This window comes from Rousettus aegyptiacus, unplaced genomic scaffold (genome assembly GCF_014176215.1).
Source record: "Rousettus aegyptiacus isolate mRouAeg1 unplaced genomic scaffold, mRouAeg1.p scaffold_m13_p_13, whole genome shotgun sequence".
NCBI lineage: Eukaryota > Metazoa > Chordata > Mammalia > Chiroptera > Pteropodidae > Rousettus > Rousettus aegyptiacus.
Genome location: NW_023416288.1, coordinates 79,260,988 through 79,283,009, shown reverse-complemented (window position 1 = coordinate 79,283,009; position 22,022 = coordinate 79,260,988). Strand labels below are relative to the sequence as shown.

Here is a 22,022-nt window from a genome sequence, read left to right as displayed (position 1 = left end):
GTTTTTTTCTTTAGAGAAGGTGCCGATAAACATTTACTGTTACAGGTATGGACACTGCAGGCCCTAAGAAGAGAATGCTTGCTCGCTGGACAGTGAGGCAAGTCTGCTTAATTACAGAATACACTAGAACTGCTGGGAAATAGGGGCCAGTAAAACACAGCTTCTGTCTTCTTGCCCAGCTGCTCTCACCCCAGCCTCACTTGGCTTTAAACAATTTAGCCTGTTTGGCTGAAAACCTAATGTAAAAAGAATAAGAGAAACCTTTAGGGACTGAAAAGAAGTCTCAAATTTTAGGTATGAACTGAGAAATTTGATTTCCTCCTGAGGTGCCTGGGTCCCTCCTATGAGCTGATGCACCTTGGGTGTCAACTCACTCCTCGCTCATTAAAATTGCTCTTCTGTGATGGTGGCCAGGGAGATGCTCATATGTGATGTGGCAGAGCTTCTCCTTGGCTTAAGGAGAATTCACTTCCAGTCAGGAGATGTGAATTGAGAGCTGGTCACTGCCGAGGCTAAAACTGGGCTGGGCAGGTCAGGCCTACATGGAAGGATTCCAGCTTTCAAATTCTGCTGTTCACTTGGTGAAGAGGAACTAAGGAATGCTGCTGTTTAAGTCAGACGTACATTTCCTGAAACTTAAGTACAAATTATCTTCTTTTCAATCCTTCCCTATTTTCCTTCTCCTCCCCTTCCCCCACCAATTTTCTTTCTACTCCTTCCCGCTTCTCACTTTTCTTTCTTTTTGCCAACAATCCTCCCTCCCCAACCGTGAAGTTTTGCTTTCATGTAGTATACTTTTTATACATATTTGAAACTAAATTTATGCTTCTCAGAAGTTCTTTCTGGAAAATAATTTGGGAGATAAAGTCGTAATCCACTTCCATATATAGATTAAAATACAGAACAGAAAAAAAAAAAAAACCATTTTAAAGTCAGCTTATCAGTCTGCATAAAGGCCGATTCAGGTTGCTCTGAATTTGCTCACCTGAATTCAGGGTGCATAAGTGGCTAGATTAGGAGTTTAAAATGCTTAATTTCAGATCTGGTTCTAAAAGTCCTGGGCCAAATTATTTATCCTATCTAAACTTCAGTTTCCTCACCTGTAAAATGAAGACAGACTTTCACAGTTGTTTATTTTGATAAATCTAGATCATAATTTTTAAAATTCTTGCCTGTTTTAGTCAGTTCAGGCTGTTATAACAAATTACTGTAGAGCAGGTAGCTTTTAAACAATAAAAATGTATTTCTCACAGTTCTGGAGGCTGGAAAGTGTAAGATCAAGGTTAGGGCCCTCTCGGTGGTTCATAGACAGTCATCTCTTCACTGTGTCCTCATATGACAGAAACAAAAGGCTAGCTAGCTCTCTGGCCTCTCCAAATAAGGCACTAATCCCATTCATGAGGATTCCACTTTCCTAACTAAATTACTGCCCAAAGGCTCCACCTCCTAATACCATCATGTTGGGGTTAGGGTTCTAACATATGAATTCCAGGAGCATAAACATTCAGTTCATAGCACTGGCAATCTTATAACTTTAAATGTTCCCCTGAATCCATTCATCTGTAAACATAAGGAATCCAGGAATTTTAAGCTCAGAAATGGGTGTTTATTAAATAGTTTCATAATCTCACACCATTACATACAGTGATCTCAGGGATGCTTTGTTAATTCAGTAAATATTTGGAAGTGCTTACTATGTGCTAGATTTCCTACTGGGTTTATGTGATTTACAGGTTCATAAAGCAGTTCGCTTCTGCTTTCTTTTCACCCATTGCAAAAACGGAAAGTGGAAAGTGCTAGAACTGATGTGTGAAAAAAGTGAAACAGTGGTAATGTCAGGCTAAGTTTCATAGAACAATGGGACATTTTTGTTGAGTATTAAAGGATGTTGGATACTGAATACTTGTAGGTAAGTTTTATATGATATATTGTTTATTGCCTTTTCTAACATCAGCCTTTGATTTGGATATAATATTGACTGTCAGAGAAGTTAAATTCAAGAATTTACTGAGTATGTAAATATTTGGAAGTGCTTACTATGTGCTAGTGACTTAACTGCCAGGCACACTTTTATTATGTAATGCTTTTATCTTCAAGTAGAGGAAATTAACATCCTCACACACATTGCATATTGGGTTCTCACAGATAAGGTGCAAGAAAAGGATACACAGTAAATACCAACAATTTAGTCAGCTAGTCCCTTGACACACCATTCTAGAGTAAACATGTCTTTCATCATTGTAGCATCATTACTATTAATTATTAACTTTGCTATTATTTATGATTAATGGTAATGTGTTATTAAATTATGATGCTTTTATTTCTACTTTTTGCTTTTTTCTGAATCTTTTCATGTGTCATTTTATCTCTAAAGAGTCATATTTAGGGTCTCAGCTTGGCTCCTGCATAACCTTGGACATTTAGCCTCTTTGGGGCTCAGTGAAAAATGGGGATTCAAATATCCACTTCATTAGAATGCTGAAAGGATCTGGTGAGATAGTGTTTGTAGATCACTTAGCACAGTGCTTGGCCAAAGTGTAATAGCTAAAAAAATGGAGTCGCAGAGAAGTTCACCAATGATCTTGGGTCACGTGGAGCTACTATCAGAACTTGGATCAAAGCTGCAGCTTTTGGCTCCTAGTCCTACTTCCTTTTTAATAAGATACATTTGATCTTTGAATTATTTCACTAGATAAATTAGAGATTAGATAAGTGTAGCTATTTCTGGCACTATGCATTTTTACAGATATGCCTACACTTTTTTGATTCTCCTGCCTCAAGAAGTGGGGCTTATTAATTAATCTTTCCTTAAGTAGGGGCTGGACTTAATGACAGTTCTAGTGAATAGAATAATAAAGAAGTGGTGGATATTATTTCTGAAATTAGATTTTGAAAGGATTGTTGCCTCCATCATGGTGGCTCTCTTGCTGTCTCCTGGATCCCTCGCACTGGAGGAGGACAGCTGCACTATCATGAGGTTACTCAGGCAGCCTGCGAAGAGACCTGTGAGGTGAGGAACTGATCTTGCCAGCAACTCTGCTAGTGAGCCAGGAAGCACATCTTCCTCAGTCAAACCTTGAGTTGACTATTGTCCTGGCTGACAACCTGACCGCTGTGAGAACCCTGAGCCTGAACTACCCAGCTAAGCTGCCCCCATATTCCTGATGCACAAAAATCCTGAGATGATATGTGTTATATTATGCCGGTAAATTGTGAGGTAAGTTGTTATGCAGATGTGGACATTAATATAGGGTCTGATCTACAGAATGGAATTTGAAGTCTTTTGATTTTTGAATATACTGTATGTTGTAACATGCCTCAGTTGAGCATCTCTGCACTGATCACTGAGACAGAACCTTAGGTGCATGTATTCAAGTGGTTTTTAGGATTAAGCTTTCAAAAGACCCTGTTCAACTTTGGGGCAAGCCAGGCAGGATTTCTCTATACCTGCCATTAAAAACTCCATTTCCAAATCTTTGATAATTTGCTTCCTAAGCAGAAACTCTTAGAATCATAACAGTCTAATTATAGGCATAGGAAAAGAATTTGGGCTTGCCTGACATGGAGCCTGCCTTCAGCAGGTAAGGTATTACCCCGATGGGGCTCTGAAGTGACTCACCAAAGCTGCTACATCTGTTCATTGGCTGTGCTGTGTAGTTTTCTCAGGTCAGTCTGGGTCATTTGATTAAAGCAACAAAAACTGATTCCAATTCTAACACCAACAGTAATTGCTGGGATGACATTAGGAGTTCGAAATTGTCTGAAAATCTCGAGAAGCAGGTTGCTGTAGAGGCCGAGAGTGGTAGGATAGTCTCTTCTGCGGGAATGAACTCCAGCCAGTTCTTTTCCCCTCCTCTCCTTACTCAAGACTCAGGTTCCCAGGAGAAACCTCAGCTGTTAGAGCTAAGTGCCCTTCTGTCCTAGATGGTGAAGCTCATGGCTTTTTGATTTACCTTCCTACAAAGCCTAAAAATAGTGGAGAAGTAATTCACCAAGGAAATCAGAAATTTTTAGAAAGAAAGAATGGATGCTTCACAACCAAAAAGGTGACAGAGGCCAACTATACATGCTTTTCTGTTTTTCCAAAAATTTTTATATTCTTTATTTCTTGTAAATATTCACCACTGCTCCTCCCAACAGAATAGCATGTGGATTTCTGTTCACAACTTGTTGATGTACGGTGGCCTTCCTATAACAAGATTGCAACATTTCCTAGGGCTCCCAGAAGAAAACAACACAGGCTGGGTGATTTAAGAAAGCAAAAGTTTATTCTCTCACAGTTCTGGAGGCTTGAAGTCTGAAATTAAGGTGCTGGTAATATTGTGCTCCCTCTTAAGGCTCTAGGGGAGAATGTGTCTTGCCTCTTCCAGCTTTTGGTGGCCTCTGGCATTCCTTGGCTGTGGTAGCATTTCTCCAGTCTCTGTCTTTTCATGGCCTGTGTGTCTGTCTTCTCATGGCCTGTGTGTCTGTGTTATAATCTCTCCTTAGAAGGACACTAGTCGTATTGATTGAGGGTCCACCCTAATGACCTCATCAAACCTGATTACTTCCATACATCATTTCCACATAATATCATACTTGCACATACCAGGGGTTAGAGCTTCAACATATCTTTTCAGGAGACAGTTCAATTCACAACACCAGGTGACCCATGTCCTCATTCCACAGCACAGAGGGTGGGCACATGCTGCTAGATTTTCACAATCATAAAGGGTCTTTATTTGTGCTTTGGTTGTCCTGGACAGCTCCCACAGCATTATTCTTAGCTTTGTGAGAAAACACTTGAGGGTCCACTGGTTTTGATTGACTTGGCACACAAACTACTCACTTGTTCTTAGAAAGCTGCCTGTGTTTAGGCTGGATGGAATAGTATGTGAGAATGACACAGACTTTAAACACATAATTGAATGAGAAGTTTTTCATTTCCAGGACACATTGATGCCAGTTATGGAGGAAGAAAGTGGATATCATGCTTTTGGAGAAAAGATATTCTGGCATGAGCACGCTTTTCACAGATGATTCTAGAATATCAGGCTGTTTTGAAAGTGTGTTTTGTTTTAAATTTTAAAATATTATATAGAAAAATTAAGAAGTTGAGAAGGAAAATAAACCTAGAAAATAATACTATTACTAATAAAAAAACTATTCAATATGCTCTATTTTCTGTATTGATTGGTTAAGTCATTGGTTGTTATGTTGATTTTCTATTACAAAACAACTTAGAAGATGGCGTTGAATTCAAAGGAAGTCATCATTCAAAGTTAGCCTCTTGGTGAGAGTGCGAAATCTTGGCTTGCATTAGTATTTCCTACCTCTAATTTTTGGCACCTAGATCATCAAACATGAACTTACTATTGATAAAGAAACTGGTTTCTCTAAAAATGGCGTATCTCACGAATCCCTTATGAGGACAATATGGAAGTTGGTGAAGGCTGAAGTCTGGGACAGAGCTTTCTTGGCCTCTATAGGTGGTGCATCTGACACCACCACCCTCTCCATCGCACTGGGATGGTAGGCCTCCATTCTCTGCAGGAAGGGAGCACGGATCTCCACTCACTGCAGGAAGGGAGCAATGCTCCTTCTGTTTAATCGGAGCCTGGGCAAGGGCCTGTGAGGCTCATAACTTCTGGGGTCTATTGCCTGCTGCTTTATGTCTCGTATCTTCCAGTGGGAGCAACTGTCTAATAGGGTGACTGTGACAGATGCTGTGGGAATTCCGAGTTTGGGATAATGAGCTGTCATATGTCATTTCACTTAAACACAATAATACAAATATTTTGATCAAACATTTTCTCCAGCTGTTGAGGGAAAGCAATAAAAGCAGCAGGGAGTGTCAGTGAATTCACTGTTGCTTTATCCTCTAAAAGCTGTTGCCTGTTAACTCTTTCTGTCTCTACTTGTCTCTTTTCCAGCTCATTTTCCCAGCCCCTCTGATTTCCCATTGCATTTCCAGGGCCATGAATAAAGAGACCGAATTCAGGGCTGTGAGGGGGAGAGGGGAGTGAAATTGACCACAGCTTTTATTAAACGTCCCTTCTACTGGCTTCAGAGCAGCTGCAGCTGCTACCACCTGTTAAAGCTGCTTGGCCTTGCCGCTGCAGCCAATCCCCAGGGTCCCTACTGCCTCTGCCCCTCTCCCTTGAGCCCGAGGACTCTGGGCTCACATTAACTTTTAGGCACCCATCTTTTGGGAGCACGTGGTACTAGGTTCTTCCTCCTGGTGGAATCTGATTTGATGATGGATCTCCATTGTAGATTTATCTGTCTTAATCTGTCTGTTCTCCATGGATCTGACCTGACTCCTGGCATCTCTCCCTTCTTTCTGTCTAGGAGGAGAAGTAAGTGGCTTCACAGTAAGTATCTCAGAGGTGAAAGGAGGTCATGGGTCAATGGTCTGGAGGGATGGTGGAGCATAAGCTCCTAGCTGATTTAAGCAATTCTGTTTGCTAGTGGGAAGGAAGTACAAGTATGTGACCATTTGGAATATATCCTTCAAGCTGAAACCCCTAAAAGCAATGGCTTATACCTCCACTTTTTTTAAAAAAAACTATGGTCTCAATTTTAAAAGAGCCACCTCTGATTCAGCAGCACTACCTGGTCAGAAATTTCTCCAGTGGGCCTGTTAGAGGTGGGAACAGATCAGGTTCCTAACGAATTTTAAGTCAGCCACTTTCTTTCCTCTCCCATTCCTCTGATTTCAGGGGAAAGGAATGGGCTTCCCTGCTTCCTGTTCTGGGAAGCCTGACCTATTAGTGCTTCTCTCTCTCTCTCTCTCTGTCTCTCTCTGTCTCTCTCTGTCTCTGTCTCTCTCTGTCTCTGTCTCTCTCTGCCTCTCCCTGTCTCTCTCTGTCTCTCTCTTCTTTCAATCCCTGCTGTGACTGGGGCCATCTCCTCCACTTAAGCCATGCTCAGATGTCTCCGTCCATAAACCCACACAGAATTCTTCCCTGACCTTGGATCTTCTCTAGCTACTGCCTATCTTTTGCCCTCCCTTCTCTTTCTGCAGCCAAACTTTCGGGGTCGGGGAGCATGAAAAGGTCTTCCCCCTCCAGCTTTCTTCACTGCACCACCCAGCTGCAGTGCATGTTCCCTGAGGCTGCCTAGGGAGGCACCTACAGCCTCTGTGCTGTTTGCCTGAGGCCATCTCCTCCCTACTACTCCTTGCTGGTTCTGTGGGTCTCCAATATTTTCTCTTCACAGGGCTTTGCCATGTCTTCTCCTCAGCTCATCCCTTAAGTGTTGGCCTCCCTCCAAAGTGCCCTCTTGTCATTCTGTACCCTCCCCCTGGCCGATTTCGCCCACTATGATTCCATCGACTGCCCTTGTGACTTCATCTCCCATGTCCAGGCCAGACTTGGCTCTAGAATGCCATTCCTGGATCCACCTCTCTCCAGGCATCTACCAGGAGCCTCTGTCTTACAACTAAAGTGGGGCAAACACAGTACCCCTGTCAACAGAGACCCTAACAGTCAGTACAACCTTCTCTCTCTTCTCACCCAAATTCTTTCATCCTTCTCTACCCAAAGATTCTTCGACCCATTCATTTCCATTTCTACAACCCTTCCTTGAATTTTCAGCCCTAGTAGCTCCACCTAATTTCATTCCTCTTAACCCATTCTTCTGTTTCCACAAATATTTCCAAAATGTGCGCTCGATCATTCCCAGTGTCTTGTGTACAATCTTCTCAGCTTTTCTTCCATTAGACTCTAAGAGCAGTGTTATCAAAGTGTGTGCCATAGACAGCATTACCTGGAGCTTGTCAGAAATGCAGATTCTCACCCCACTCCCAGCCTATAGAATTGGAGACTCTGAGGGCCAGGTCCAGCAATTTGCATTTAACAAGCCTTCCAGGTGATTAGAGGCGCTGGTGAAATTTGAGGACCAGTGCTCTGAAGCCATTCTGGATCCTGATGCTTCACCAAATACGCCTTGCCGCTTCTTGCCAGCTCTCTGCAGGTCCTCCCCACGCTCTTGTTTATCTTTCTGGACAAAGCTTTTCCTTAGGAGGCTTCTCTGACCTTCTTTCTTCCTCACCTGAGTGCCATCTTTTGAGTCTAGGACTCTTTTGAGCCGGCATGCTTTTAGTGACTTTGTGACACGTGGGTTTTAGTGCTCCTCTTGGGCAGGACTGCCTGTTAGGCTCGCCATCTTCACAGAGCCTTCATGGTGCCTGGGACCCAGCAGTGCCAGTCAAGTTGGTACTGTGAAGAGGTTTATATTTATTCATGCATTTGTCAACCAGTTACTGAGTCCTAAGGCGTGTGACTGACAAAGTCCAGGGAATAATTCCTGGTTCTAATTATCCAAGCTAACTTTGAAAGATTTTGAGCTAAAGAGGTAAAAACAAATTGTTTATCAACAAAGTGGTTATTTGAAGAGCAGTACAAGTGTAGTAGTAACGTTATAAGAACTACTGTGACTCCATCCTAGAATTTCTTGTAAACAAACCTGAGATGCCTCTTGGACAGGGGTCTTCTTTGTCTCCTACTTCTCCTTCATTCCTTTCAGTTTTCCTTAACAGGATAATGTAGAACTGAAGTAAATTTTGGTGGTGGTTTTCTGCATTGAAGAAGGGCACTATGTCTGGCTCAGTCCTGAATTTGGGAATGTGGCCCTTTAATGGTTTTTTTTTTTTTTTTTAACCTCCTGAGGGCCACCGGTTTTGGATAGGAAAACAGACATTCTTTGGGAACAGAGATTTGTCTTACAGCTCCAGTACATGAGCATTCTCTTACTCCTAAGATTTACATTATTGTGTGTGTTTTTTCTTTTGTAGATTTCTTACATTAGCACTTAATTACTCTTCATGACAGTATTAAATTTCCTGGGTGATTTGCAGTTTTAATAGAGACTTGTATAATCTATTATAGTTGGTGTTGAGGTTTACAAACTTCTTAAAAGCCATGAGTACTAGAAATGCTTACTCCGACCCTGTCCAGCACAACCACAAATGGGTGAAACCCCAAATTCAAGTATAGTAGGGATGCCTGTATTGCCCAGACCTTTTTGTTTTGTTTTGTTTTGTTTTTTATGACTGGAAATATATGTGTGGGGCAGTGCTGGTAGGTACATACGTGTTCTTAGTGGATCCCATCCGTTTTTAAAATATGAGCCCAAACTGGTTTCCTTTGCTCTGGGTTAAGTGTGACATATGGTCCTGAGATACATTAGCATGGAAGAAACTGGTGACAGGTATAAGGGCCCTGTCTCCATCTTCAAAGGGGTTCTGGGGCCAAGATCTGGCAGCTTTTGGCTGGAGCAGGCAGGATTTGCCCACTCTTCTACAGATGGTGTCAGGCTTTAGTGGTCCACTGACATGTGCCTGCCCAGGGTCTCTCCCAAGTGGTAAAGAAGCACCCACTCTAACTTACTCATGATACATCCTCCAGCATTTTCAGTGCACCCCAGGTCTTTGCTGGGAAAGCATTGACTTCCGCTCCTGAGTTCGAATCCTGAGAACACACCACAGGCTTTGTACTCCTGTCCTGGTCCCTTTTCTAAACTACCCATCCATGCATCTGCTTGCTGCCCCAGCCCATGTAGTTGCAGCTGTTGCTAAAATGAATGTTATTTCAATGAAATGTTACTTTGTTATTTTACTCTGGGGTAGCTGCTCACTTTGGTGTTTTCCCAGATGATTTTATTGTCTTGCATTTCTAGAAAAATCGTGTGCCCTCCCAGCTCTGCCTTCTCCAGAGTGGCCTTGTAGATAATCCTCTGGGGCCCTCAGCCTCCTAGCAGATAATCTCTTTGGGGTTATCAGTTAATTACCAGTGAATGTGTGAAGTATTCCTGAGAAGGCTTTTGAAGTGATTTCCTAGAGCTGCTGCCGGGGTTTGAGCGCCAGTCCCTGTTTCCCAGGCTGAGGGTTTCCAAGCCCTGCTTGGTTCCCCTCAAGTGCTGGTATTCTCTTGCGAAATTGTTTGCCTTTCTAATGAAGTGAACTGTTTGTTTGACTCCGAGGAGGAAGGTATTTAACCCAGCACTAAAGTAAACCTTGGAGACTTTCAAACAAGCCAGGCAGATCTGCTTTGTGAAGGGAAGGAAAACAGTTTGGCCTCCTCACCTCCGGGAAGAGTCGTTAAGGAACTGTTTAAATAATAAGCTGAGCCCAGTGAGCGGATATTGCCGGGCCAGTCAGGGGCTTTTGTGCTAGTGGGGTGGGCCTGGGAATTCCTCTGTATGGCCACAGGGGAGGAGAGCTGCTCAAGTCTTGCAGTTAGTAATTGTGATTTATTTATGTGTGGAGGGACTTCTGCTTCATTCAGCCTTGATTAAAACAAGCCAGTTAGCCCTCAGAATGGCTGGCGCATGGCAGGGCAATTTTGTTAGCAAATGCCAAGGCAAGCAAGGGGCTATCAGAGTGGAGTCCAGCTTCTGACCTCCCTGGCCAACCTCACTGCAGACCTGCTATCTGGGAGAAGTGTTGGAGGGGCTGGGGTTACTGGACCAGTGGATGTACAGCTGAGGTGGAGGAAAGGCCAGCCCTGTGCCTGCCTCAGGACCTCAGGGTGAAGTTGCAGTGTGAATAACTAGGTGGTGATAACTGGGTAGATGGATGATAGTACAGTGATTCTTAGCTACTTGTAACTTTGGTTATTGGGAAGGGTGAAATAGTGGGAATACCTGTGAACGAAAGATAGGCCATGTAATTTGTGGGACCTAGTGCAAAAAGAAAATTCAGAGCTATTGCTTAAAAATCATTAAGAATTTCAAGATGGCCACAGCAGAGTATTAAAACAAACAGGGTTTTCTGAATTGGGGGCCTAGTAGCATGGCCAAGAAGCTGGTCTTCTAGGGTTCTATAGGCAGGCTGATATGGACTTGAGGTCAAGCTTTGTCACTTCCTACATGAATGTCTAACTTTTTGTTTTCTTTAATCCTTGTTTTCTCATTTGTGAAATAGGGATAGTAATACCTACTTCATTGAGCTTTCACTTAGCTTTATTTGGTGTAAATAAAATATGAAATGTTTAGGGTAATCCTTGCCACATATTGAACGCTCAATAAGCGATAGCTATTTATTATTTGCATATATCTATGGCTGTAATTTTTTCCCTCCCCTGAAGGTTGAACTGACAACAGTGTATGGCTAATTTGGAATTCAGAGAACAGAATTTTGCCACAGGATTTACTTAGAAACAAGGGTATGGAGAACCCTACAGGGGCCTTATTGAATGCGAGGGAAAAACATGGACTGAGCTGTCAGATTACACAGGAAGCTGAAGATACTCAGGTAAAGATGTTGACTATTGTCGATGTAAGGAACATTCAAACCTGTAGAGAATTTTTATGAATTTATTTGAGCCAAACTGACAACATATACTGGGGAGCAAGATCTCAGATGCTTCAGAGAATGGCAGTTTTACAGCTTATTTTATACATTTGAATCAAAGGAGAAGACATAAGGAAGGCACATGAAATCCATTGGGGGTAGATTAAGGAGGTGAGAGAAAGCGCAGTGGGGAAATTTCTAGAATTGGATAAAAGGCAAAATGGAGAATCACACTCTTACTTTGGTGGGTAAAGGGTTGTTAATAATTAATGTTTACAGTACCTAGAGATGGTATGTATGGAACAAGATAACAATGAGGGGTGATGTAGTCTTGTGTTTTGGTGCTGGTGGTTGTGCCTTCGAGGAGTAGGAAAAGAAAATTATTCTTTTACATTTCAAGGATTGATTATCCTAGATGCATAAGACCATTGGATAGAGATCACCCAAGTTAAAGACTGACATTTGCTAAGGAAGCTATATAATCCTGAGATGTGAGTACTGGCCATGACCTGTCCAGTTAGAAATTTATATTGTAGTCGTTATTGGCATTGTTTTTCTATAAATCTACAAAATATGGTTTAAAATGAAAAGCATTTTCAGCTGCATGGATGATGGAGAGCAGATGATTGCTGTGAGAAGGGAACACCCAATGGGTATTGCCTTATAAGGGCTGCAACATGCATCATTCAGTGTGCTAAGTATTTGGCCTTCTGACAGCAGAGAAGGTGTAACTGAGTGGGAAGGGTGAATTTTCTAAGGTTTCATGCTGAAAGAGTTATAAATTTTGTGCAAATACTACATTTTGTCTTGAAGATTACTAGTAGATTACCATCAATTTTATCTTTGGCATGCTATCAGTTATTAAACCCATACTTTGCTTTAAATACACCAGGGTCTCATGTTATCACTCTTTGCGTTTTCATTAACACAAACAGCTTCTCACAAAGTGTGAGAAGCAGCCTTGCTCCCCAGAAATGTGTCTGGAATTCATTCTCTGACAAGTGGAAGCTCATTGACAAAGTGTAGGATAGGGTCATTTCTGTAAGAATGTGTCCAGTGTCACCAGGGAAGATATGCATCCAGATATTGAGGATACCTGGTATGCAGTCACTAGGTCTGTGGATGGACCGAGACAGACTAGGTATAGCTATGGACTCCAGAAGTAGACCATGTTCTCTGTCCTCAGGGGCCTGTGGGAGCGAAGAGAAATCCTTGAGTTTAGACACCTACCAAGTATACTTTGTAGAGACTGAGTCCCATGCAGTTGGTCACTTTGGGGAGAGGGAGGAGAGGACCCAGATGGTGATCACATTGAGATCAGGTAGAGCCTGGGCCTTTTTAGACAAGCTGAAGAGCTACTGAGTACTGGTGGAAGGTCTTGGGAAAACCCAGCCATTTAGGTCACCCTCGCAGGCAGCTTATTTGTCAAGGATCACTGCAGAAGTTGTAGGTAGGATGGAAGCAGACAGGGTATAGGCAGTCTAGGTGGCAGTATGGGAGCAGGCAGGAGAGCTTATACTTCAGGGGAGCACACCCAAAGCCCCTGCACAGTAAAAGCAGTCTAGGGACTGTTGGCCTCTCCAGGAACAAGTGTTCCCAACAGTACCCAGTTGAATAGACTAAGTTTGTTGACACTCTGGAATCTATCATTTCTCCCAGTCCTGAAGGAGAATGCTGGCAATTTGAATTCTTCTTGGATATTTCTGAGCAATTTAGCTTATCTGGGCTGTAAGAAACACAGACAAGAAGAGGGAACTAGTGGTCTGTCCTCTGCAGGTAGAGTGGGTTGTTGTGCCAGAAGCTTGGGGACCCAGAGTGAAGTGCTCTTGCCTGCAGTATAGTTCAGACATCCAAGGGCATTATGGTGAGAGCAGGTGCTCTAAGGCAGGGGTCACCAATTTCTGATCTGCAACTGGTCTGTGGCCTGTTAGGAGGTAAGCAGTGGGCCAGTGAACAAAGCACTGTCTGTATTTGCAGCTGCTCCCCAGAGCTAACATCATCGCCTTAACTCCACCTCAGATTATCATGTATTAGATTCACATAGGAACATTGGTCCCTGCTGCCAAAAAGGTTGGGGACCACTGCTCTAAGGGACAACAGATAAGAGATAATCTGAAATTTACTCAGCATTGCAAAAGGAATTAGGCTAAGAATCAGGATAGGAAGTCAGACGAGATAGTGGCAAAGGGAAGCATAGCCAATAAGAGACGAAGTCACAAGTGTGAACTTTGAGGAGTGGAACTTAGCGTAGTTCTAGACCAACATATGGGTAGCTGTGGGGATTTTTAACTACACCAAGAGGAACACACATGGGACAGCAGCAGGAGTGGACAACAAGCTTGAGAAGGAATTCCCTTCTGTCACTCTTACAGCTTGGGGACTGTGCATGGACGGCGAGGGATGAAGGTGGTCAGGTAAGTCAGATGACAGTGAGCATGGCCAGATGGGCCTATATTTCAGTATGGATGGAGAGAGTAGAGAATTCATTTGGATGTTATGACAAACTTAAGTTTTCATTTTTTCCCTTTGAATTTCATCCTTTCTGAGTCCATGCTATCAGTATAATAATTTGATAAACTCAGCTTTATTAATGGGCCAGAAGACAGCTCTGGCAATAAGAGTTTCCTCACTTTGGTCATCTCGATCATTAATTGTGGGGACGCCATAGGTGCACATATGCGGCTGGTCATTAGAGCACTGTTCTTAAATTGAAATTTTGTTTTCCTCAAATGGTGCCATTTAATAGATAGTCACATAGCCTATGTCTTTGAGGATGTGTGTAAAGTGTGTGTCTAGTGGCTAATGTAGGATTGCAGAGAAAAAAGAAATAAAAAGAATGGGGAATGTTTAGGTACTTGAATTCTTATGATACGAGAAATGCAGATTCTCTCCTTTCTCTCTAATTTTCTTGCTCATCCTTGCAAGGGAATCGCTTAATGTGCTTTATTATTTGACAATTATGGTGAAAGACATACTTAAAATAAACTCTGCTTAAAAGCTTTGTGTGCTCCTGCTCCGTGATGCTTCATAGACAGTGAGAATTTAAGAGTTTAAGGGACAGGAATGGGGAGACTTTCAATGCTCCCAATATGCCAGAAGCATACTGGAATTTCAGTGGATTCCAAAGGCGTAACAATAATAGCATTAAGAACAGGCCAGGGCCTTTTATGTTATTGACCAAAAAAGGAGGCGTGGAAGCAAAGGGGCTTCTGTCATTTCTGTCATGAGCTTTTAAACTTTTGACCTCCAACCTTTTGTGTCAAAGAGCTTTTTCCATATGGGTCTTAGCAGCCTGCTTGAGTATCCTGGATTCACTGGAGCATCAACATTGCCTTGGTGAGAAAGAACATTCAGTGTCTTGGAAAAGGCACTGAGCGCCCTCCATTGTCTGCCATGTTTTGGGAGTGTCAGGGTGGGATTAGGTAGTGACTTTGCATACTTACATGAAGTTACTCACCACCCAGCAGGAAGCAGGCAGCCTTGCAGGACTAGAATATGAACTTCAGAGGGACGATTTGGCTCAGAGTATGCAAGCATGTGCTGGGAGTTGCTCCTGTTCTTGCTCTGAATATGGGAGCACCTGGAAGCCTGAGAATTTTGGAGAGAAGGTGGGGCCTGCCTTTGGGGTTCTTTGGTTCTAACTGCTGTTGGAGGCCCATTAGGTAGGTGGAAGTCCTTTAGTGCCTAGGAGGGAGGCTAGCCTGGTCCACTGCTGCCATTGAGTGGTCTGTTCTTTTTCTTGCCATTCCTCCCTCCTTTACCTTTTCTATATGAAACATTGATTGAGTTCCAACTGGGTGTACAGGGATAAGCAAGAATTTTCTGCCCTCATGCCCCAGGTAGTATGGAAGGGAAAGAAGACAATTCTGATCTGACTGCATGCCAGGACAGGGGTTTTCACCATATTGCCTGGCATAGTAGTGGGACATGGTAAGCACTTGTCTTTCATGTGTGTTTATTTGCTTACAGCTCAGTATAGATGTTACTCATTTTATGATGGGGGTATGCCGTGATAAACCCATCATAAGTTGAAAATATTGTTAGTCGAAAATACATTTAATACATTTAACCTACCAACCAATGTAGCTTAGCTTAGGCAGTTTCTACTGAATGTGTATTGCTTTTGCACCATCGTATGATCATAAGTTAAACAATAGTAAGTCAAGTTGAGGACCATCTGTATTTAGTATATATGGACTTGTGTGAGAGAAAGTGCCTGAGTAGGAACACAGGGCCCTCAGAGAACTTAGAGTCTTGTGAGAGAAGAAATAGTGAGGACACGGTGTGGGTGCATATGGAATTCCACACGTTGTCCCTGGTGGTCTCATGTAACCTGAATGATGGAGAAGAGAGGAAGGAGCAAGTATCCCCCCAGGGCCTCAGGGAACCTAGACCAATGTGGTGACATTTGCAAGGCCCTTGAAGACAGAGTCACACTTAGCTAAGAGGGACTTGTTTTTACTGAGGAGACAAGATAAGTTGTAACAATGAATGGCTGCCTAAGGCAGCACTGTTCAGACAGAAGAATCCTGGGTGAAGCTAGGTGGTTAGGTGCCATGGTAAAATGGGATGGATTAGGAAGGCCGTGCTGGGCCACTGCAGGTTTTGGGAGGTGGGAGGGACATGGTTCCATGTAGGTGTTAGGGTTGTAAGTCTGGAGAATATAGTTTACATAAAAGCCTGTACTCTGACAGTGTCATGGTGATTTCGAAGTGAAAAAGACACCGGCTCTGGCACCGTCTTCCTATATTTCCTTGGACAAGACCCTTAACCGGCTCACTTGTCCTGAAGAATGGTCATACTTTTAGTACTTGCCCCCAGGATGGTAACAAAATATAAATAAGTTTTAAAAAGGTTAGTACAGTGCCTGATATATATTCAATGCATTGTACAGTAGTCCTTCCTTCTCCGAGGTTTCACTTTCCATGGTTTAGTTACCCATGGTTACAAAATATTAAATGGAAAATTCCTGAAATAAACAATAGTAAGTTTTAAGTTACATGCTCTTCTAAATAGTGTGATGAAATCTCAGGTTGTCAGGCTCCATTGACCTGCAGGATGTGAGGAAGTGAACCATTCGTTTGTTCTGTGTATCCATGCTGTACATAATAATAAAGTAAGATGTTTTGAGATACCACATTAACATAGCATTTATGTTATAATTGTCTTCTTATTAGTTGTTGTTAATCTCTTACTGTTAGTAACTAAATAAATTAAACATTATCATTGGTTTGTATATATAGGAAAAAACAGTATACTGTGTGTACAGGGTTTGGAATTGGGTTTCAGGCATCCACTGGGAGTCTTGGAATGGATCCCCAGAGGATAAGGGGAACTACTATACTTATACTCATGATTTTAAAAAGAAATTATTATTAATTACTATTAATGGGGCAAACCTTGGAAAACCTTTAGTTGTTGACAGGAACTAGAAATGGGTTGCATGGTAGAGATGGAAGCGGGAGAGAGTTAATAACCTACTCTTCAGCATCTCCTCTGCTGGTTTAAAGTCGAATGAATATGGGCCTCATTCGTTTCTTATTGGCTACAAAGATGTGCCAACCAGTGCACTCTTAAGGTCACTGCTAGTTTTCCAGTGCCTTCAAAGTATTTTCTTGGGTGGACTTGGATGAGTAGCTTTCTGATTACTGGCAATATTCTCTGCTGAGGAACACTGAGGTGAATTCACCTGATGCTCTCTCAGCCCAGTCAGTCTCGGGCTGCCTGGATGGAGACTGACTGGGCTGAGAGTTTCTCCCCATGGTGGTACCTGGAATACTACCCTGATAAAGTTTGCACTGGGAGTGCCATCTCCTGGGTGCCCTGGTAGTGGAACCAACTTGCAACACAAGGCCTTGTTTATGCAACTTTGGGTAAATCATTTAGTTTTTCTGAACAGATAATGAAACTTTCCCTTGATAGTTCTCTGGATTGTGTACAGGAAGTAAAGAAAAACAAGACTTAGGGGAATAATAATAATTCTTTGGAAATGATGATAAGGGTTATCAAGAGGATCCCATGAGGTAATGTACATGAGTTTTATAAAATGTCAAGCTTTGTATTCCTTTGGTTTTACACTTTAACTACCTGAATCTAATAATTTTGCAACATTGAAAAAGAATGTATTTCGGATAGGATACAACTTCTAGACCTCACCTTTGTTGCTTAATGAAATGTTTTGTGTACTAACTAAACCAGGCAACTTCTGAGTCCATTGTGTCTCCAAGGCTTCTGTACTTAAATCTGAGATACCAAATGCTTTTTTTCTGGAAACATTTCATCTTCTGCTTTGATTTCATCAGCTTTAGGAATCCTAATGTATATATTTTTAGAATTATGAATTTGGTTTTTGAATTGTGCTGTACAAAAATATGGTCATCAATACAAGAATATGTTACTAGTACCAAATTTCAAGCTTACTTATTGTCACTGAAAATACACCATTAGCATATTTTAAAGGAAATAGACTTGTCACTTTTAAATGTAGTGATTCCTCTTATGTTTTCATGTGATTTCCCTTGGAGTGTTCTGCAGTTTAGGTATAATGGCTGTAAACCTTCTCTTTTTTCTCTTTGCTGCCTTTCCCTCTGTTGACTTTTTTCTTTCTTATCCTGGCAGGAAAGCTAGAGACAACAAAAATGTCATGGATGCATATATTTGGGATCATAAGCAAGATACATTCCAGAGACTGTGGATGGAAGGATTTCATGGTCGGCCAGTAGGTAGATGTGGTCTACTTCTGCCACTGGGAATGCAATGGATGTGAGTTTTAGCTGAGAATCATGCAGAGACTTCTGGTAAAAGAAGTTAGAAGGGACCAGAAAGCAGAGCCATCAATTTTTTGTTCACTATCCAGGACACATTTGAGGTGGTAAAGATAGAAATTTGTTTTGTCAATTCACTTGCAAAGGGCTATTTGTCATTTTCTTGTGGAAATACATAATTATGTTTGTTAAGGAGCATGGCATGGATGAAGTATGGTATGACCAGACTATAATGCTGGGTAGCATTTAGGTCTGAAATATTAATTAAATGAATTGAATATGCCTACATGCTACGTAATAGCAAGATGACTATCTGAGTAGTAGGGCATGCCCATGAGAATATTTATACAGTGGGAGTCAGGAACATTGGGCAATCTCTAGTAGTAAAAAACTATTGGGTTTTAGAAATAGCATAGTTTTTGTTGTTAATTAGCTTTCTGTGTAACTTTGTATATGTTTTTCTTGAGCTATAAGGAAACTAAAACTTGAGAATGTTAAGTGATTATTGCCATAATTTGCTAAATTCATAGTCAATTTCAACTATTATTGTTTTTATCTTCGAATTTATTAAGGACACATTTTGCTAAAATCGTATACCTTTTCTGAATAATTACTAGTATGGCTACTTTGCTAAAGATATTTTTAAGTCACATAAATTGGCATATAAATATTTTACATGTATAGTGTTATCACTCAGAAACTACACATTCATAAAAAAAATTGTGTGTGGTTTTTCTGAAATGTAAAAATTTTAGAAAATTATTTTATTGTGGTATACTAGCACAGGGTTTGTCAAACTGTTTTCTGGTCCCTGTGAGTTGCCAGTCCTCAGATTCTGCTCATAGAAGACCAGGAGGGCCACAGACTGACTGCCTTGTGCTGTACACACTTCTGGTCAGGTACCCCTAGTGTGTCCTCAGTGAGGCTGGATCAGCTTCTATGTAGTGCCACGTTATCTAAAGGCATATTCCTTTCTGTGGGCAGGATGTCTTAGCAAAGGAGACAGTCTGGGTATTGGAGTCAGTCCACATTGTAATATCTTCTTTAGTCCAAATGAACCCTGGAAAAAGTCTTGCATGTGCCAAGGTGATGACTGGAGATAGCCCAGGCCGGAAGAGGCCCAGGCTACCTCTCCACCCTCTCATTGGAGTAGTGACAGTCTCTCTCTAACCCCTTCTCTCCCACTTGAGACCTCTCATTTGATAGATGCTGGATAATTATTTTGGTTTTAAAATAGTTGATGTTGCCCGCATGGGGTTTTCACAGTATTTCTAGTGATGACAGGGAAGTGAATGAATTCAGGAGGACTGGACTTTCTTACAGGCAGAGCTGACCCTCATGACAGAAAAAATAATATCTAGCTCTGTTCTAGATTAAATTCCAAAGTCAGTGTATAGACAGTTTCAGTATTTGAATAAGCCCAGAGAACTGTGCTAGGCAATTTACTCTTATCGGTTCTTCTATGCTCTTTCTTTAGCACTTTTAGGCCACTCAGGTATCCTTTGTTGAATTATTCCTTCAAGGAACTAACTTAGCTGACTTTGATCTCTCTTTTTTAATCTACAATTTTTTGTATGTAAAGTTCAAACCTTAAAAGATGGCTTTCCAGAATGGCTCCAAGAGATCTTGTAGCCTGAGGAACTAAAACTATTTCTTGAGAGAATGATGCAACTGAAGAGAAATCTCTCAGGTGTCTTTCTCTGGCTATAGATTTTATGATCAACCCAGGCTGTTTTGAAAAGACCTAAAAATCAATGACTCTCATTCCTAATGAGACCCTTAATGGACAGCACGATGACAGCTAGCATGAAATCAAATACTGATAACTGTACCCAGCACAAATGTTTTTACTATGCATTTCAATTTAAACATGTATCAAGCCAATTATGTATTTGTGGCATTTAGACTATTCTACTCAAGCCTCAAATAATAAGCACTCTTCAAATTTCAGTTTAGTATAGAGGAATTTGGTCCAATAGTCAAACCCCTATAATAAATCATCTTTGCAACCATAAGCATGTACAGTTGACTGGTTACCACTGCTCTATAGACTTGCCCCCACCTGGTAGAATTTTAATTCCCTCAGTAAAATTGATTTCACTAGTTCTGCACATTATTCTCCCTGTCTTCCATTTAGCCCGTTAGTTTGCTGACAGTAGAGTACACAGCACTTAGCAGCTGGTTTGTGAAACCATCAGTCAGGAAATTGTATGATAAATAGGAGGTAGCCAGGTTTAGTGGCACTTCCTTCTGCTTCAGCAGTTTTTGCCTGAGTTTGGAAAAGTCATCATGTGGTGTTTTGTCAAGGGCCAGAACAGGAGATGGCTGCGGTACGGTGACTTATTACACATACACTTGAGTTATGATGTTCCACAGCTGTGCTGCTCATGTGTAAATAATAAACCATGAGGTGGATAATTATGGTGGCTGCTGGCAACACGGTCCTGGTCTTGTCATATGGACTTTCTTGGACAGCTTCTTGGGCTTGTGATGGAATATGTGGCTGATCTTCCATATGGCTTTGACAAACCAAGATGCAAGGGAAGCATTCAACATTTGAAGATTAGGGTTTTTTCTTTTTTTTTTTCTTTTCTTTTTTTTTTTTTTTTGAGAAATATGTGAGAATGTCATGTGATGCCACATATATTAAAGGACATGCCCTTTCTGCTTTGTACTCTTTGTTTACATTGTTAAGCTATGGTCAAGCATGTCTTTAATTATAAGAGGTGTTCCATTGCATATTCTCAGAAAATTGTTTAAGAGGCATGATTTCCACTAATAACTGACACAAGTTATAATTGTTTGCATAGACTTAATTAGTGCAGGAGAAGTTATTTTAAACTAAATCAAGAAGGAAACAAATAGTAACAGTAAAATATTTAAACTAAAACCAGATGTCTTTGGTCAAATCGGATCATATCCATAATTTTTTGTTCTTTATTTAAACTAATTCCAGAACGCAGAATTCATAAATTCCGTGGGACATAAATAAACCCTGTGCAAACAGTGTTACAAGCTGCATCACAGACTTTCAGTCAGAATTTACTTTTAAAATCACAAAACACACTCAACAGCGAGAAACAAATATACTAATTTTCATATTTTCATATTTTCCTTTCAAATACTTTTGTAGTGCTTTCTCATTCGTTATGAGAGAGAAATTGAGGGTGGGAGGGAGGGAGGGCGGAGGGAGAGAGAGATGGTGAATTAAAACCCTATTGATATCTTAAAAATTAGAAGATGACAATACCTTTTTTAATGTACATGATAGTGTTGTAGGTTTTCCTTCAGGAAGAGAGTTTTATAATACTTGAGTATACTGATTTGATTTTATAGGATTAACTGGTTGGTCTTTATCCCATGTATGCATAATCACTGCAACTTTATTGTAAATATTCATATAAAGATAATGACTGTTAGTTCCTGAATCTATGAGGCATGTATTGAATGTGGAATGAATCCACACATTTTGAGCCCTGTGTGTTTGAAAATTGTGAATTCGTACTTCATCAGAATTCATAGGTGTACCCACATAGAGAAAATCAGATACAATTAACACCTATTTATCTGGTGGAGAGAATTTAATCATGGAGAACACAGCCAAGAGCCGAAAAGTAAAGAAGCAAAAATATCATCCAAGTCTGACATAGTTGTCACAACTTGCCTCAAAACAGCCATATAAAATAGTATGTAAGAGAAGCCTTTAGGTGGGTCAGATTTTATGAATGCTTAATTTATACACAGTTCTAGTAGGTTTATTTTTCTGATTTCCAAGAGCAGAGGATATGTGTTAGGTTTGAAGTTTGCTAGAGGCAAGCATGTTTGCATCAGTAGTGACTGCTAAAAGGAAAAGAAAGGAAAGAAGAGTCATGTCTGATGGCTTCACCTGACCCCCGACTTGAAACTGATTCATTTGGGCCTGTTTCAATTTAAAATCAGGAATCATTCACTGAGTATGTGTCAAACTTTAAAACTAGTGAAAA

General features: G+C 41.2%; 1 protein-coding gene across 11 annotated transcripts in view; it reads left to right on the top strand.

Moving 5' to 3' along the window:
• The window catches only part of GLI3 (GLI family zinc finger 3), a 264,929-nt gene that overhangs the window by 129,386 nt on the left and 113,521 nt on the right, over positions 1-22,022 (top strand). The window contains exon 2 of one of the 11 annotated variants that reach the window (XM_036231043.1): positions 17,894-17,997. The exons of 9 other annotated variants lie outside the window; for them this stretch is intronic. In XM_036231043.1, the coding sequence (XP_036086936.1) occupies positions 17,919-17,997 (79 nt within the window). In that variant the 5' untranslated portion in view covers positions 17,894-17,918. One more of the 11 variants, XM_036231045.1, reaches the window with a different exon arrangement.